The following is an 18,078-nucleotide window of genomic DNA, read 5'->3' on the forward strand; positions in this document are numbered from 1 at the left end:
GGAAAACCTATTAGAAATATGCAGTCAAGCGTGAGTCGGACTAATTACTTAGTTTTTGATCCGACCCCTACGGGTTTTTTAAAGGCAATTCACTCGCGTTTCACATATAAAAAATACATTGTTAAAAATTGAGTAATGTAGGGAACCCTTGGAACGCGAGCCCGACTCGCAATTATAGGTCTTTCTGTTACGGCTTTTGGTGGTTGACCAATCAAAGTAACAATGTGTTCCGAGTTTTCATATGGAATAGAAGAAAGAAAAGGACGGCAATAAAAGTATCCCACTAGTTTCTCTTCCATGTTTAATTTATCAAGTTTTATGTATTTTGACAAAAAAATGGTGTCTAAACTGTCTAATGTGAATTTTAATATCATGTCTAATAGTCATAAATAGAATAGCACAGATTTATCAATTGCAGATGTCTATTTCTACATGCTTTAAGGTGGCCACTGACCAGCGTTCCAACAGTCCAAATAGCGTGGCTACAATCCAAAATCGGTACGTGAATGTCAAAAACGTACAATGTTTAATATTAGGATGGCGTCGATTTGGATGAATCCATTGTAACGGCATCCATTTGGAAGGCTCGTCAGTGGCCTGCTTTATACACACTATTTCAAATTCATCAGCATCACTTAGAGTGATTCACTACATAATGCAAAATAAGTACGTAGGTACTTATCTACATATATAAATACCTAATGCTAGCGCAGGGAACCGGCAAAATAATCGATCGCTCCCACTTCTAACGATGTCAAGGGCTGAAATTGAGTCATTTATCATAAAACTGAATTAAATAGCTAAATATAATAGTAATTAAATTTGAATTCAGTATATATTTAGGTTTTTTGCGTGATTATTTTTTAAGGTGATCGTTCCAACGCCCTTGTTCATAATCACACAATACATATAAAATATCATCATATGAACATGAACACCCAATTAATTGACACCTAATTTGTTACTTGTTTTTATTTTGTATGCTACCTAAGATCGTAGGTACCAACTAACGGTGCGGGATTAATGAATGATTAGGGAATAAAGCGTGTTTTCATTATAAACACGGATCTTGACTGTAACTTACAGAATTTCATAATGTACGTTTATTGAACAAAAATATAACTAACGGAAAGATAAAAAAAAACTACTACGCATTCTAGCGAAGGTATCATGTTACATAGTTATCTACGTGTGTGTACTAACATGGTATGAGTATAATCGTAGGCAGAACCGTAGCAGAACAGCAGCTAAGACCTCAAAATCACCATAACTTGAAATAGTAAATCAAACCCCAGAGATGTGAACTAGATTCAGAGTAAAGAGAAATGGCGCTTAAAATGTTAATTGCAGTTCATGAAGGGTGATATCAATACTTTCATGGAAATCACTCTCACTGTTCAATATTCAACCTTATTTCTTAAGGATTTCGCAATTGGAAAATAGGTGCTCGCATGTTAAGAGCCTCACATGAGGAATGCGGTGGAGCGGACGACATGTCATGTTGAATTAACTCCACGGATGTTACGCTTGCGATTCATTATCTCGCGGCTTCCAAGGATCAGCGCGTGACATCAATCAGTACTACTTACTGACATTGCACTGTCAACAACTCGACATCGAAAGTGTAATCTAAAATACATGTCCTATAGCATATCCGTCTTATTTTCTTGCGTCTTTGGACAAGGCGTTATAAGGGCGTCTCCTGTTCGAACCACTATCAGTTCAACAGAAGTCGTGTCGTACTTAGTCAAAGAGCTGTTGGCATTTATTAGGGATTCATAATATACAATTCATCTTCAGGTTTTTTTAATCACTATGCATTTTGAATGACCAATTAAGTTCACAACCGTTCTTTCTACATTTGGCAAAAATATAGCCTAAAAAATAACATACTAAACTTGTTTAATACAAGGTAATTTATTCCTAATATTCCTGTCTTTTTAGCCTACAGGTACCCTACAGCAATCAGGTACATATATTTTTGCACGTGATTGATATTTCATATTAGCGATAGGCAAGTTTCCAATCTTATCATAACCCAATCACTGTTTCATACGTCAAGTATTTTTATTATTACATAAATGTTTCAAAATGCTACATTTGAGCAAGCAGTTTGATATGGTGACAACTACATAAGTGATACGTTTGTATTGTATAATGAAATTCTTGATAGAGTCAAACTTAGATATAGATAAACAGACAGTTGTCTCTGTCTCTACCTCGGATACCTACTACGTACTTAGGTATTATCTGAGGTTATAGGATTAAGTACGTGGCCGAAGAAGGAATAATGACTTGCCTTAAAACTTATCTCCCTTCGGCAGTAGTGGCCTAGTGGCCCCAGGCGGCAATCCAAAGCAATAAATTATGATGAGAAATAGGACTGAAATTTTAAGGACGCGACACCGTTCTTTAGCGTAGCCACTTTGGGAGCAGTACACAATTCTTTCGTTTCGATATTTTAACTCCGAGTTCGACTTTGTCTCCGTGAACATAAATAAAAATTCCAAATTCTCATTCAACAAGGTATTCCATCGAAATGGTGTCACGGACAGCAAAGGCTGGTTTACTTGTACCTACCTACAAGAACATGCGGGCTTGTGCAATCAAGAAAGGTCACAACACTGAAATATGTGGGAAACATCATCCCCGGCCATATCCGTTTGAATTAATGTTATACTGCCGGATTCACTCGGTTAAATAGTTAAAATATGCATCGCCAAGTAAAGTAGTACAGACATTGAACAACAAGCGGTCTTAGGCTCTTTTGTTTTGTAATGTTAGCGTAGCCATCTTTATGGATGTGTGTGAACGGAAGGACCTTGCTAGAACACGCTAAAGTTTAGCATCTGCGGATAGTCTAACAAAAGGTCAGTATGCACAGTACATACAGCAATACTTACACTAGGTTATAGACGTGTCAGGACGTCATTACTCCCTTACATGAGCACCATTGCGAACCCACTACCTACTCTTTTGACAATATGTTATATACTTAATACATATAATAATACTACTGACCGTAGATTAGAACACATTGTGAAACGTAAATAAGTAGGTATACTAATTATTGATTAATGATTATATTTTAGGCCCCGTGCATGAATTATAGGGGGCAGCTTAGGAGCCGTCAGATTTTTGGCACGAGCCGTAAATGTGTCGTTTATGCTTCCTATGCAGCCCGCAAGACGGCAGAACCTACTATGCACAAGGAAACGTACCCACGAGAACGGTAGATGGTAGCACATATGTTTCCGATTCAGGCTACAAGCTGTCAGACCCTCCAACGCGCACGGTCCCTATAGCCTCGACCTCTGTAACTCAAAAAATTAAAATACGTTACAGAAATCATTAATAATCTGAAAACGACACCTCAGACGTTAAAAGCCTATCATTATCACGCCTTCAATTGACTGCACAATGAAAACAGCTGCTCAATAGTGTATTGTTCCTTGTTCCAGGTACGGACGTGTGTCCTATGAAGTCGGTGGTGCGCCGCATCGGACAACAGCTGTTCACCGCCCTCAGCAGCAAGGGGATGGCGATGCTGGTCAACCATGGCATTGCCGAGGAGAAGGTAAATTATAATTTTAGTGGGCTGATATACTGCAAAACACTTTTTTAACCCCCGACGCAAAAGCGTCAAACATACAAGAGGTGTCTTATATGTTGGACGTCAATGTCTGTCTGTGGCATCGTAGCTCCTCGCTGATTTACGTTAAAGCAAGTTTTCTTAGCTATGACTCCTAAAAATTGATCCAGAAGTTTAAAGAATAAGCTCTTTTCCAAAGTGATGTACTTGAAGGATTTTGTTGGCATAGCCTAGGGAGTTTTAATAATATTATGTATTTACTTAGTATAGGTCATTTAAATATAGCAATTAATTTACAGTTAAAAGCAGTGTACGCAGACTTGGACAACTTCTGCGCGCTGCCGGAGGGATGTCGGGCGCAATACCTCCGCAACCCGGCCAACAACCACGGTTACGTGCGCCCGGGGACCGAGCAGTTCGACACCACCATGACGGTAAATTAAAAAAAAACACAAATACTAAAAAAAAACGATTTAACTAGTTACTACGGAGTGGCAGTCCAGAATTCTGTAACTGATGCAATAACTATTTATTGCACCAGTCTAAGGGCCTTCGCAACATCGCGCGTGTGCACGGAACGAGCGCCACGGCGGGTGAAATTGTAGGCAAAATCCGCCGCACGCATCAATCAGCGCCGCTCATTTTGCAAGCTTTTATTTAGTTTCACCTGGCCGTTGTCTGTCTGTCTGTAATCAAATCTTGCAAGTTAAATTTGATCCACTTCCCGGTTTCCGATTGAGCTGAAATTTTGCATGCATGTATAAATCGGACGACAATGCAATATTATGGTACCATTGAACTGATCTGATGATGGAGACAGGAGGTGGCCATAGGAACTCTGTGGTAAAACAACGAAACCTAATTGTGTTTGGGGCTTTTAGGATTGTCTCAATGAGTATTAGTTGCCTGTGGAAAGAAAAGTACAGTCAGCGATAAAAGCTTGTTCCAAAAATGAAATTTTTGCCAAAAACTTAGTTATTTCGTTCCCGCTCGCCCGTACCTTATGCACCTTAACGTTTAGGATATATTAGGCATGACTTCACAATATACACGTTCTTTTCTTGACAGGAGCTGCGGCACCTGTTCAACATCACGACGCTCTCGGCGTCCTCCATGCCGGCGCAGGAGATCCCCGAGTTCACGAAGCACGCCGTGCCCTTGGCGCAGGACCTCACTAACCTGTCTCGCGTTCTGCTGCAGGCGCTCGCTTACGCCTTCGGTTAATATTTCTTATATCTTTGAAGTGAAAACTTCTTTAGCGGCGCTGTGCACTTTTTGTGATGGGGAAAAATTGGGGACTGGGGACCGACAGATTTGGCAGATTGAAAATTCGTAAAAGGGACACGTGACCTGATCGATAAACTGTTACAATGTCATTGAGTTTTCACTTCTGCCGGCACTCCCGGAGTGCAACCCGTTTTTTTTTACTACAAAACGCCCAGTGATAGGACTTTGTTGGGTGAATCAACTTTTTCTTGTCACTAGTTGCCATGGTCACGGTCTCCTGGGTCACTCAAAATACTAGTTATTTCGTATTTAAATGAACCAAACTTGAATTTTTTGGTAGTTAGGTATAAGGCTATTCCATAATGGGACATCTAGGTACTAAGCACGTTTGTAAAACATGGTACAGCAGCACAGAAGTGCCATGTGTGTTTTAGAAAAAAACTATGCTAACTATTGTCTCCTGGCTGATGGGACAGAATAACAACAATAGTTGATCGACCCAGTCCCATAATAGAAATACAGTTTAAAAATATTCACATGACAGTCTCGCTTCTGTTTAAAAGTTTTAAAAACGAATCGTATCAATGGTAAGGTAAACGTACTGATGGTGCTCGACGCGGTGCCTGTATACATGTCATCTTGAAACTTAAGTCATTGTCAATAGAGGTGACAGCAGGGTACCATCTAATCCATCTATTGGGCATTAGCATGTCGAACACTAGTACGTTTACCTTATCAGACTCAGATATCGTCTTCGGTTGCTCAATGTGTCTTTTGTTTATATAATGCTTTTGTTTTTGTTATTTAACTGCCTTGCGAAGTCTCACGTTGGCTTACGAATGTTTATATTATAAATGTTAGTGTATACGACACGATGACTATACATACACTTGTTACGTTATATTATTTATCAATTCTTTCCGTTTGCTTTTAAATTGAAGTACCTAGTTTCTAGGAGTACACAATTCGTTAGTACAGTCAGCGTCAAAACTAGCGTATCAGACTAAACGTCAAAACTATCTACTAGTATCCAATCTTTGATAGAAACAAAAAGAGACATGTCTCTACAAATAGAATAATTAAACTGTTGCAGATACTTTTGAACGCGAACTGTCTAGAATTCTAGATAAACCTGTAATTGTAAAAGTATTCGAGGGTGCATATATATGCATGGTAGAATACTATAGGGGCGTTGTTCAACATGCTACTATCGAGGCTCCTTACGGCTTGACGATTTTCCGGATTGTAGGTATAGTGTCGCCCGATTGGCTCTGAAACATAAGCTATCGGCATTTTATACAGAACAGTATACACTTTACTTTCACTCAGTAAACTGAAATTAAAGTAACCTGGAGCACATATTGATTGTCATCGTCGTTGCATCGCTGCTATCGATTATTATCAAACGCACTTTGACTGTTGCGTCAATCAATAACAACCGGTTCAATGCCTATCCAATAAATCATAAAATCATAATCACACTCACAGAACAGTCGGTTATTCTGTTTGAAGCTACAATTATTTATAGGTGCCTGTAATTTATTATACGGGGCGTTATTTGAACGACTAGCAATATTGTGCGAGGTGATTAGGTAGGCCATACTGAACAAGTTTTTCTATGGGACCAACCCCGAAATCACAAAAACATTTTTTGGCCGTTTCATACATTTTGGTCGAGTGGATGTCGACGTTTTCTATGGGAAAGCCAAATTTTTTTTGGGATTTCGGGGTTGGCCCCGTAGAATAAGTTGTTCAGTATGACCTACCAAATCACCTTGCACAATATGGCTAGTTGTTCAAAAAATGCCTAATATAGAATTAGTTATTTTAAAGGAGAACCTTGACCGGTTCGTCTTACCTATCGTTATCATTATCACACACGTTGTTGCATCTCGCTTTCGATCGTGTCGCCTGTACAGACGGATCGTATACCTTACCGATAGCTAGTATTAGGTACAGCCATGTACAATAATATCTTACATAATGCACACAAAAATATGTGTTTTCCATTTATGGCTCTACTCATAAGATTGTGCCTCATGTCTTTTCACGCTTTGTTGTGCACGATATTATTGCAGGTGACTGTACTCTGACAGTAAGTACCTAATGCGAAAATATTATGCAGATGACAATAAGAACCAAACAGTGATTTTTATAACAATCAAACTTTGTTTGCTTTGCTTTCTTATTAATGGAAACGTATTAAAATGCTTGCAATGCGAAACTAAGCCATTTTTAACTTCTCTTACAAAAGGACTACTAACCTTGAGGTATAATTATACCTATTCCTCAACATTTTCCGATGTTTAATGAATACTATAGTTGTAAGAAATCTGAGATGAGCAATCAAACCTCCTGCTTTTTTATTCTAGCGTGCTGTTGTTGTAAAGCGTACACACAGGATAAATTACTAGAAAAACCTTTCCCCCCGCTCCCGACAATGAACTTTAAGTACTTCCTCGTTGTTAAGTACCTCTATTCAATATTATGGACAAATTAAATAAGTATCAAATATCGGTCGAGAATTTATCATTAATAGATGTTGTTGGTGAACCAGGTCTGCCGCCGGCGACGCTGCTGACGTGCCATTCCAGCATGCTGTCCAGCGAGGGCCGCAACCCGTCCACCATGCGGCTGCTGTACTACCCGCCCGTGCCGCCCGAGGACGAGGGCCCGTGCTGCGACAGCGACGCCGTGCACTACACCCGGTGCGGCGCGCACGCCGACTACGGCACTTTCACGCTGCTTGCGCAAGACTCCGAAGGTGGCCTCGAGGTATTTTTACTTGTGAAACAGTTTTTTATTCGTTGACAATGACGAATGCACAAGAGAGTGGAAAAAGAACGGGTTTTAAATATAGTTGTCAATTGGAATTAGAAAAAGTCTATGAATAGCTGTTGTGGGTATTTTTAGTGATAGTTTCGTACGAGGTCATGCTAAATAAGTTTAGTTCAATTACTTAGCAACAACCATAATAATAATAAAGAACAATAAGGGGCGGTTAAATGTGGTTGGTGCAACTTATGAGCCTTAATGAGTAACTTGGGAAGCATCAAGAAATGCCTGCTGGAAGACACTATTAATACATAATTATAAAACTAACATTACGAGTATATGTATTTATTTGTGTGTAATTATGTCATCTTTATACCCAAGCAAAGACATATGTAACTTCGTATAAGATGAATAAAGTCTAAGAAAAAACGTGCCTCGGAAATCAAGAAAAAGTCATTCTCGGATAGATGGCGCACACACCTTTGGCTAGATGGCGTGACGACACCGTTTCATATTTAACAATTTTAATACATAGATATCAGTGAATGGGTCAAAATGATATACAAATAATAAAATCATTTATCCATATATATCCATTTTTTTGATAATTTTACACGAGCACGTGTTTATTTTGAGTTATAATCGTGTGTCGATAGATGGCAGTAAATTTACAGTGACTACAACATTTACTATGATAGGACCCCTCTATACTATGCTTATGACCCAAGTAACCCAACCCATGCAAGGTCACTAACGAACTAAAATAAGAAATTTTGATGATTGATTTTTTTTTTCACTCTAAATATTTAATTTTGAATCGTTTATTTAAAAATTAACATGTCTCATGGCAGATTCAGTATTCGGCATTTTTCTCGCCCCGAATATATCGAAACGCCAGATTACCCCGAAATAAGTTCCTGTTCTCGGTCTATAAGTACCCGATTCGCATGTTAATAAAGGCTAAAGATAGATCAAGGTCATTGCCAAGGCCATCAGATCAATGTCATGGTAAAGTTCTAAGGTCAGTCGCACCAACCGCCTAGAACGCCTAGTATATTTTAACGTGTAGTATTTCCTCATAACTTGAATTTGTTGTTCGTCTTCCGTGACAGCTTGTACTTAGGTAAAGACGATGTTTGTCCGTCCACATAATATAGGGTCATTGCGCTTGTTTCCGTCCGTTTTCTGCACTTGACAGATTCGCAAATAATATACATATACATATTTGATTTTTAATTTTCTAAATGCGAAATATATTTTTTATGTAGACAGATATATTGTCTTGACATTAAGGATTGCAATACGTACAAATTTGAGCACTAGTGTAAGTTTATATTCAAATTTCGTCAAGTGTACGAAAACTATAGCAGAGGGCCGATTTTTGAAATTCGACCGCTCGATTTCGTGTATTTTATTCAATAATATCTCCACTACTACGCATTTAAATTCTACTAATAGAATTGAAAACGAGTGGTCAATACCACTAGATTCGCAATTTCTATCGCTCGTATTTCAAAAATGAGCATTTCGCCGTTTTTCACCGATATTCGAGTGACGAAATCGAACGATCGAAATTCCAAAATCGGCTCCCAGCCGGCCTAGCCAAGGTTACAATCGCTATCGCTTCGACAACGAAACGCTTTGTGTCTCTCTATCACTCTTCCATATTAGTGCGATAGAGACAGTTGCGTTTCGATCGCTACGGAGCGTAAGCGATTGGCATTTTGGCTACGCGGCCTGGACGGAAACTAACACACTACCCTATACGGAGGCACTCCTTATTCTGACTCCTTATCATTGCGCACAACCTTGAAAAACCAACGTAAAAAAAATGCGAAAATATTTATAAGTAATGTAATAAGTTTGGATCTCACAGTGGCTCGATCAAGTCTCTATGGGTGCTTTATACTCGTAAGTCTACCGCTTAAATGAGGTGGTTGGTTTTCTTGTTAAGTTTTGTGACTAATTCTAATCAGAGCAGATACTTCAGTTTTAATTTCTTCAAATAATTAAAATAATACAAATCAGTCCCACGCAGCCAAGCCTTGAACCGGTCCAATAACTAAAATAACTTGCTGGCTCAGTCGTCGATTTTAACTTTTCAACAGAGTTACGTATTTCAACTAAAATATGTGAAACTGTTTTCAGGTAAAACTGAACGGCAGCGAGAAGTGGCAGTCAGTCGGCCATCTTCCCGGCGCCATATTGGTGCAGACCGGAGAACTGCTCGCCGCTTGGACAACCAACATTCTGCCGGCCCTGGTCAGTATAACATTTGCATATATAAATGCTATAGCCTAACAAGGCAATTAATCAGTATAACAGTAGGTAGCACAAAATGAAACTAACAAACTATTTTCTCTTTTTTAGGGTTCCGTACCTCAAAAGGAAATAACGGAACCCTTATCTAGGATCACTCGTGTCTGGCTTTCCGTAAAATACATTGTTAAAAATTGTGTAATGTACCCTTGGAACGCGAGTACGACTTGCACTTTTTTGTATTATTTTGTCTACCTATGCTCCACTGACAATTGGCTCTTGCCAAACTATTCCGAAATTTCCAATTGAGTAATTACCAGAAAAAAAGGAATATTGACCTAACCAAGCTTAACCCTTTAACCATTTGACATTCCTTTCTAGGCATTCGATTTCGAACCGTAATTATTATAATAATAGAGATGCGTTTTTGTTTTAATTATGATGGCAATGTTGCCGCTACGGACTAAAGGGTTTTCGGTATGATATACATAGATCCGATAGTCTTCGAATCTTCAATAGATCGTGATCCAAATATGTAGGTACCTATTTAAATAAATTTCATTTGAACCTTCACGTAGGTATATTTTACGTACAGCCAATCATATAATACGAGTAATAGGTACGGTCAGCCAAGAAAGTGGTCTACCACTTTTCGAATCAGACGATAGAGTCAAAAAGTGGTAGACCACTTTCTTGGCTGACTATACCAATAATAAAAAATTACTAACATACATTTAAATACCAACCATAAGATACGATAGGTACTTTGGCCCTTGGGTTTTTCTGCTTAAGTTCATTGGCATTAAAAATGGAAGCAACACTTAAGTGTGTTATTTTCTTAAGAAAAAACAAAAATATTTACATAACAGCGACACATTACACGAACTCGCGTTGACTAACATTTTATTTACTTATACTGCATACAGTACTTTATCAACATTGTGAAATTATTATGTTTTGGAGGAATTTGTAATATGGAAACGCCACAATTATTGTTATTGCACCATCGATATTTACAGAGATCGTTATGCACGACAAACAAAACAACTCTGTAAAAAAATAATTATTAATTAATCTTAGCATTTCAAAATATGTACTTTTCAGGTACTAACTAACTAACGCTAAACTGTAGTTTTTATAACGCAATTTGTATTTTTTATAAATAGCGATAGCATTTTCTTCTCGACAAGCATAAATAGATTATTTTTACTTTTATTGAAATATTCTAATGTATAATTAGCAGAGGGCTGAATTGCTCATGGCAAAAATAAAACGTCAATAGAGTTGGAACGTTGAATTTTATCGACTATCGAATAAACTGAAATTATATTTACCTAGCGTATGTTTATTTATTTAACTACTAACAAAACTAAACCTCAAATCCATGAGCAAGCAATAATAGACTTCATATGAACATTACAGAATAACATTTAAATAAAACGATAATTTTAAAAATTACTTAACTTAGTACTGCATTATTAAAACTAGCTAGTCAACTAGCTTATCAAAGAGGTTAATGTTAAAGTCAGAAATGTAAAAGGTGACTGAACTTCTCGATAGCTGAAAAAGTCGATAAAATTCAACGTTCCAACTCTATTGACGTTTTATTTTGGTTTTTATTTGTATTGTATTTTATTTTGTAGTTTCACAATGCCTTGGTTTTACTGTAATGCTGTCATGCTGTGTTACTTATTTGACTAATATTTTTTTTATGTGAATGCTACAGATGCACCGCGTAGTGGTCCCCTCGGGCACGTACGCTCGCGCTCGCGGCCGCCACTGCGTCGCCTTCTTCTGCCACCCGGACACGGACGCGGTGCTGCCGACCCTGCCGCTGCGCGCCACGCCCGCGCCCGCGCCGCCCGTCTTCACCCCCCACACCCACTTGACCTTCCACCACCGCCTGCTCAACGCCGCCCACCACATCCAAAAGCGCTTCAGAGAGACGTACGCGTGACTAGCGCGTACGGGGCACAAACACTACATCGTGCCGCTTGAACGACGGCATACGGCCCCGTGAACATCTTCATGAATTTTACAGCGGGCGTTATTTCTCTTCTACGTTTCCTCTTTGTAGCCCACTCCAGCAGCACCGTTTGAAAACTTCATGTCACACGGCGCACGACCGCGCAGTGTTTTACGTGTGTTAACTGTTAACTCACGAATTCCTATTAGAAGCGGGTCTCCGACTTTAATCACGAGATGAAAGAGCAATTCGAAGAAGAGAAATGTAGAAAAATTTAGTTTGAATAAATCTATTTTTTCAATACGACTTGCGCCCGCGACAGCCACTGGCAAGAGACAGCCTTTGCCGTCAAATACCGGGTGTACACATAAGGTACAAATCGTGTCGAAGTGAAAAAGTGACGACGACTACGCTCCCAATTACTGCACAAAATGGACCAACATATCATGCAGTATAAAGTGATTGGCATATCAATGACAGTAACGTAGGTGATTTTCTCAGCATGTTACTAAACGTAATAATTGTAAGTAGAATCATGTTAACTTGCGGCAATGTTTACATTGATTACTGATTAGTGTTTAAGGCGCTAGTGCGCAATTAGTGAATTTAATAACGAGCCTATGGACTAAAGCGGCTGCTGTGAAGAGGAGCCGAAGCGACATGTGTACACCCTGACTCAAGAGGCGTGATCAGTGTTTCCGACGCACTCTTTAAAGATTCTTGAAAATTTTGCCGAACATTCACCTCGCGAGTCGCGAACCGTATTTTTACACATAATAAAGCGCTGGTGGCCTAGCGGTAAGAGCGTGCGACTTTCAATCCGGAGGTCGCGGGTTCAAACCCCGGCTCGCACCAATGAGTTTTCCGGAACTTATGTACGTAATATCATTTGATATTTACCAGTTGCTTTTCGGTGAAGGAAAACATCGTGAGGAAACCGGACTAATCTCAATGAGGCCTAGTTTCCCCTCTGGGTTGTAAGGTCAGATGGCAGTCGCTTTCGTAAAAACTAGTGCCTACGTCAAATCATGGGATTAGTTGTCAAGCGGACCCCAGACTCCCATGAGCCGTGGCAAAATGCCGAGTTAACGCGAGGAAGAAGAAGAATGTTTAAAACTTTTGTCGTGCTCACACTACACGAGCACAATTAATAAAGAAGGAAGGATTTCCCCGACCCGAGTGTGAATGCTTGGCCGACACATCTATCCAACGAAATAACTGTTAAAAAATATGAAAATGAAGGCCTTCTTTATAAAAAAAACATATATATGATTAGGTTTTAGCGTGGACAGCAGAACTGTCTTTAATTACTACCAAAATGTGTTCTGCTAGAATTTATACGATATATACGTTATATTTAGTAATATCTTTTTCTAGTTGATTTTTATTACTATAAAATATCTCGGCTGAGTTGGACTTTTTTCCCTAAAATTCCTATATTTATAAATAATATTTTTTTCGTACTTAACTTGATTACTAAGAGTTTTTGAATCATATACAAATTTATTGTTGTTGGATGAATATGGACGTAACCGTTATTAACATATTTTAAAACATGACACTGAAATGTCATTTTTATATTGCTATGCGATTAAAAAATATGCATTATAGGTACTTGCCTTAAATAATTAATAGGTACTTAACTATACCCCTCCTTTCGTAAAAAAAAAACCGGTTTAGAAATATATATTCTTATTCAAATTGGGGTTTAATCATTATTAATAATTTTCGTGTCTAATTTGAACGAGTATTTGGTTACTTAATACAGGGTGTCCCAGAATTCGACGTCAAGCCGTAAACGGATGATAGACCAAGTCATAACAGTTATCATAAAAATACAAAAAAAACCAACTCATGTTCTTTAAAAATTATGGTCACTTTAAAATCCACACCCTGTAATTATTCAAGATTACACAATAATAAAAAAATAGAATAAATTATGGAATTTGTAGTAACAAGAATTAAAGAACCATTACAAGGTGTGGATTTTTTAGTGAATTTTTAAAGTGACCATAATTTTTAAAAAAACATGAGTTGGATTTTTTTTTGTATTTTTATGATAACTGTTATGACTTGGTCTATCATCCGTTTACGGCTTGACGTCGAATTCTGGGACACCCTGTATATATTTATTGTAGTTGAATTTTATTAGTTCGATTGCTATAGGTAATACGAGTACGTATGTCATTAAGTGAAACGTAGGCTACGCATAAAATGCTCCCATTCAAGTATTTACTTAATAATGAAAAAAAAAATTACAAACTTGACATTAAAAAGACAGAAGCGTATTCTTGCCCGAGATTCAAATGTTTCAAAATGACAAAGACAATTGTTTTTTTTTTTGTTATTATTTTAATTGTTCAACTTTATGTCATTCCCGAACTGGCATTTCACTTATTTAATTGTGATGTCTTTATTATATTTAGTGATCGTTATCAACGTGCTGTATCGGTAGCAAAGTATGGTTGACAAAAAAACAAATACGCAAGTATTTAAAACATTACATATTTCCAAATTATGAGATTTATATACATATTTATAATCTCTTGTCCAAATTATTCTGGATAAACGACTAAAATTTGCTCAACAGATTTTGTTGTTCCTGTCGATTGGAAAAAATCCATTATAAGTAGCTAAATGACCTTTCTACGTTAACAGAACGTTACCAGAAGTCACAGGAATTTAAGTCTCTAAAATATTGCACGCAACTATAGTTGTATTTTTATGACATTTAATATCATTTGACGTATAATTGTTTAAAAAATATATTAGGGCGGAAAAGGTTTTGTACCGTAGAGTGTTATATCTATAAACAAAAAAAATATTATAGAGGTGTAATCCTAAAATAAGTATTAATTTTATAGTTAAGAACAAAAGTGAATATTCAAATGTATTTGTTTTTTCTGCCAACCATACCCTTAGCTACGAAAACTGCACGTTGATAACGATCACTTTATATTTAATATTTTCGTGTTTTTTAAGGATTTTGTGCTTTTAGTAGGTATTACTGTCAATAATTATTTTGACTTTTGCGAGTCGGCATCTACTTAAATTTAGTGTGTATCAATGTGTATTAGTTAAATAGCAATTAGCGGCTCGGCGTCGTCTCCTACTCTAATATTTTGCTTTTCTTCTGTTAAATTTGTAAACTTGGCTTCTTGCTTTTCAATTTAAAGCGATATTAGTTTTTAATTTAAATGTAATCATTTGTATCGATTTCAAACCACTGCTAATTAACACGACTCTTTATTACTTGTTATTAAGTGGATCGTGTCTCGTGTCATTGCACCGACAGCTCAATTTTTCACGCCTTGTTTTACGTATTACAGAATAGGTACCTAATTTGCGTTAGAACATCGAATTTACGAGTTAATAATAAAAACAATTTCAAGTACTTAAATATAAATCAGTTTCAACACATTTAGTTCAAAAAGATTGTATATCAGAAGTATTTGATACTTACATTTACTAGGAATTAATAATATTTTCTAAATAGTACAGTAAATAATACAAAAACCAATCTAGGTAATATTATTGGATTGGCCTTTTTAAATATGTAGATGGATTTACAAATAATTAGAAGACTTCTTTATAAAATTCTAAAATAAAAATAATTTTAAATGTATTTCTTTATGGAATATATTTCCTTTCAAGCATGTCGATGCATATAAACCTTCCTTAAATTCATAGAAAACAGCAAAGAAGTAAGTAAAATAAACAACTTCTCAGTTTAGATATGCATCAGAGCTATTATTGTATTAGGTAAAATAACTATCTAAATATTACCTGTAATACCCAATAAGTATTAAAAATTAGTAGAAATAAAAGAAGAGGAAATAAGTTGATTAATGAAATGCAACCAATGTCTATACAAGTACATATCTAGCTCAAGTTTCAAATATTATGTACTTGCCTGGTATCGTCTTGGGTCGTCCCATTCGTTATTCGTCAAGTTCTTAAATTAGTCCTATTCTACTTTCGTCACTCATTCTACATTGAAAGCCTCCGACGATTGTAACGAATGTAGAATGAGTGACGAAAGCAGAATAGGGCTAATTTAAGAACTTGACGAAAAACGAATGGGACGACCCAAGACGATACCACTTGCCTCATCACACATATTTTCATTAGCAGGTTCAAGTCACATATTATTATATGTTTAGTCCGAAAATGTACAAAATTGTACTTGTACGAAGGTACTCTTCTAAGATGTATTTACAACATGTATTGTTTTGCTCATCTCTCATCTTACAAAGTAAACAGAAACCACACTGTTAGTACCACAATACAGATGTAGTGCATAATTATTTTCCATCGTATTTTCACGGAAAGGTACGAACGTGCCTTCCTATTTCAGTCAGACTCGGCATAAAAAGTACTGAGCTTGACTGAAGTACTTAGCTGACAATTACAAACGTTTATGTACTACGTCTATATGAACATTTCTGATCTAGTACAGTCGCCATCAGATATATCGGAGCGGCCAAGGTGTTCACAAATATCTGAACACGCCTCTATTGTCAAGGCATTAGAGTGCGCGTTCAGATATTGTGAACACCTTGGCCGCTCCGATATATCTGATGGCGACTGTACCAGAACAGTAATGCCAATATTTTCATTCGAAAATCCAAATGTTACAGGAAATAAATATGCAATTGTATGAAACAAATAAATATTAAACTGGTGTTTTATTTATTTTATATAGGTACCTTTCATTGAACTGGGCGGAAGACAATATTGTTAATAAACTTTTATAAGAGAGTCAATAGGAATCCGATGCCCGGATGGCAGAGAGTTTTCATGACCTTAGTTTACAATTTTTATACGGCCAGTGTTACACACTATGTTTTTCATCACACTTGTGAAGAAAAATGTTTAAGATATATAAATGGTAAATAAGGAAAAATAACACAGCCATGTCGACCGCCATTGATTTGAAGTAAAAGAAACCCATTTAGCATACAGGCACGTATCAAAATTGTGCACAAGTAGGTAATTAACTTAATCCAATACTGCCCGCCCATGTACCTAACAACCATATTATGTGGCATACCAGTTTTTGTAGTGGGGTGGTTTTGCATGTAATATTAAATAAAGATGATACATGATGAATTGATGATGGATATTAAAGTAGTAGTAGTAGTAGTAGTAATCACTTTATTGTACACAACACAGGTTTACATAATATTTACAGAAATAAAGGTACAAAGGCGAGCTTATCCCTGCAAGGGATCTCTTCCAGCTAACCTTCGAGTAGATGAGGGGAGAATTCAAATTAGATAGACAAACTTAAGGAATGCACAGTAACATTTTAAAAGTAAACTAACCAAAACGTCCAAAAGTAAATAAAATACATGCTACATACATAAATACTAAACATATTACATATAATATAATTATATATATATACACAAGTGTCAAAAAAAAAATTAATAAACATCAGTACTTAACCAAATCACGCTTGGTTGGAAAGCATAAGTTTCTTCAAATTAGCCTTGAATGACGCTACAGACTGGGACTGCTTGAGCGACAGGGGCAACTCGTTCCACAACTTCACAGCGCGTACCGTGAACGAATTCGTATACGATCGTGTCTTATTTGGGGGAATAGCAAGCGTAAGATTAGCACTTGAACGTAAGCGGTGTTCACTGCCTTCAGCCAGATAATTAAATCTCTCGGTAAGGTAAGCTGGAGAGCAGGGGTTAAAGAGTACGTTGAAAAGCAACGACAAGACACGCACATTTCGGCGTCGGCGGATCGGTAACCACCCGAGCTGAGAGCGGAATTCAGAAATGTGATCGTACTTACGGAGGCCAAATATGTACCTGATACAAACATTTTGTAGACGCTCAAGTTTATCCAGCAATTATAATAAAAAGTATAATATTTAACGGATCAGGGGGCCGATTTTCGAATTTCGACTACTCGATTTCGTGTATTTCGTTAAATAATATCTCCACTACTAGGCATTTAAATTCTACTAAAAGAATTGAAATGGAGTGGTCAATACCAATAGACTCCAAATTTCGATCGCTCGTATTTCAAAAATTTGCATTTCGCCGTTTTCCACCGATTTTCGAGTGACGAAATCGAGCGATCGAAATTCAAAAATCGGTCCCCTGTCGCGATGTATTTTTGTTTACCTTTCGGAAATACTTAAAGGCAAACAAAATTTATTCGCGATATACCTACCTACTCGTTAAAAATTATGTTTGTGTTTGGTCTCGAGAGTGACGTGGAAAAGTTGTTGGTAAGTTGC

General features: G+C 37.2%; 2 protein-coding genes across 2 annotated transcripts in view; one reads left to right on the forward strand and one right to left on the reverse strand.

Moving 5' to 3' along the window:
* The window catches only part of LOC134678564 (uncharacterized), a 46,822-nt gene extending 30,484 nt beyond the window's left edge, over positions 1–16,338 (forward strand). Inside the window, exons 2-7 of the mRNA XM_063537185.1 lie at positions 3,462–3,577; positions 3,892–4,026; positions 4,661–4,811; positions 7,377–7,594; positions 9,743–9,856; positions 11,580–16,338. Coding sequence (XP_063393255.1) covers positions 3,462–3,577; positions 3,892–4,026; positions 4,661–4,811; positions 7,377–7,594; positions 9,743–9,856; positions 11,580–11,810 — 965 coding nt within the window. The 3' untranslated portion in view covers positions 11,811–16,338. The remainder of the gene's footprint in view (positions 1–3,461; positions 3,578–3,891; positions 4,027–4,660; positions 4,812–7,376; positions 7,595–9,742; positions 9,857–11,579) is intronic.
* LOC134678556 (probable nucleoporin Nup54) overlaps positions 1–18,078 on the reverse strand; it is a 294,899-nt gene that overhangs the window by 233,391 nt on the left and 43,430 nt on the right. The gene's annotated exons all lie outside the window — the stretch shown is intronic.

This window comes from Cydia fagiglandana, chromosome Z (assembly GCF_963556715.1).
Source record: "Cydia fagiglandana chromosome Z, ilCydFagi1.1, whole genome shotgun sequence".
Taxonomy (NCBI): domain Eukaryota; kingdom Metazoa; phylum Arthropoda; class Insecta; order Lepidoptera; family Tortricidae; genus Cydia; species Cydia fagiglandana.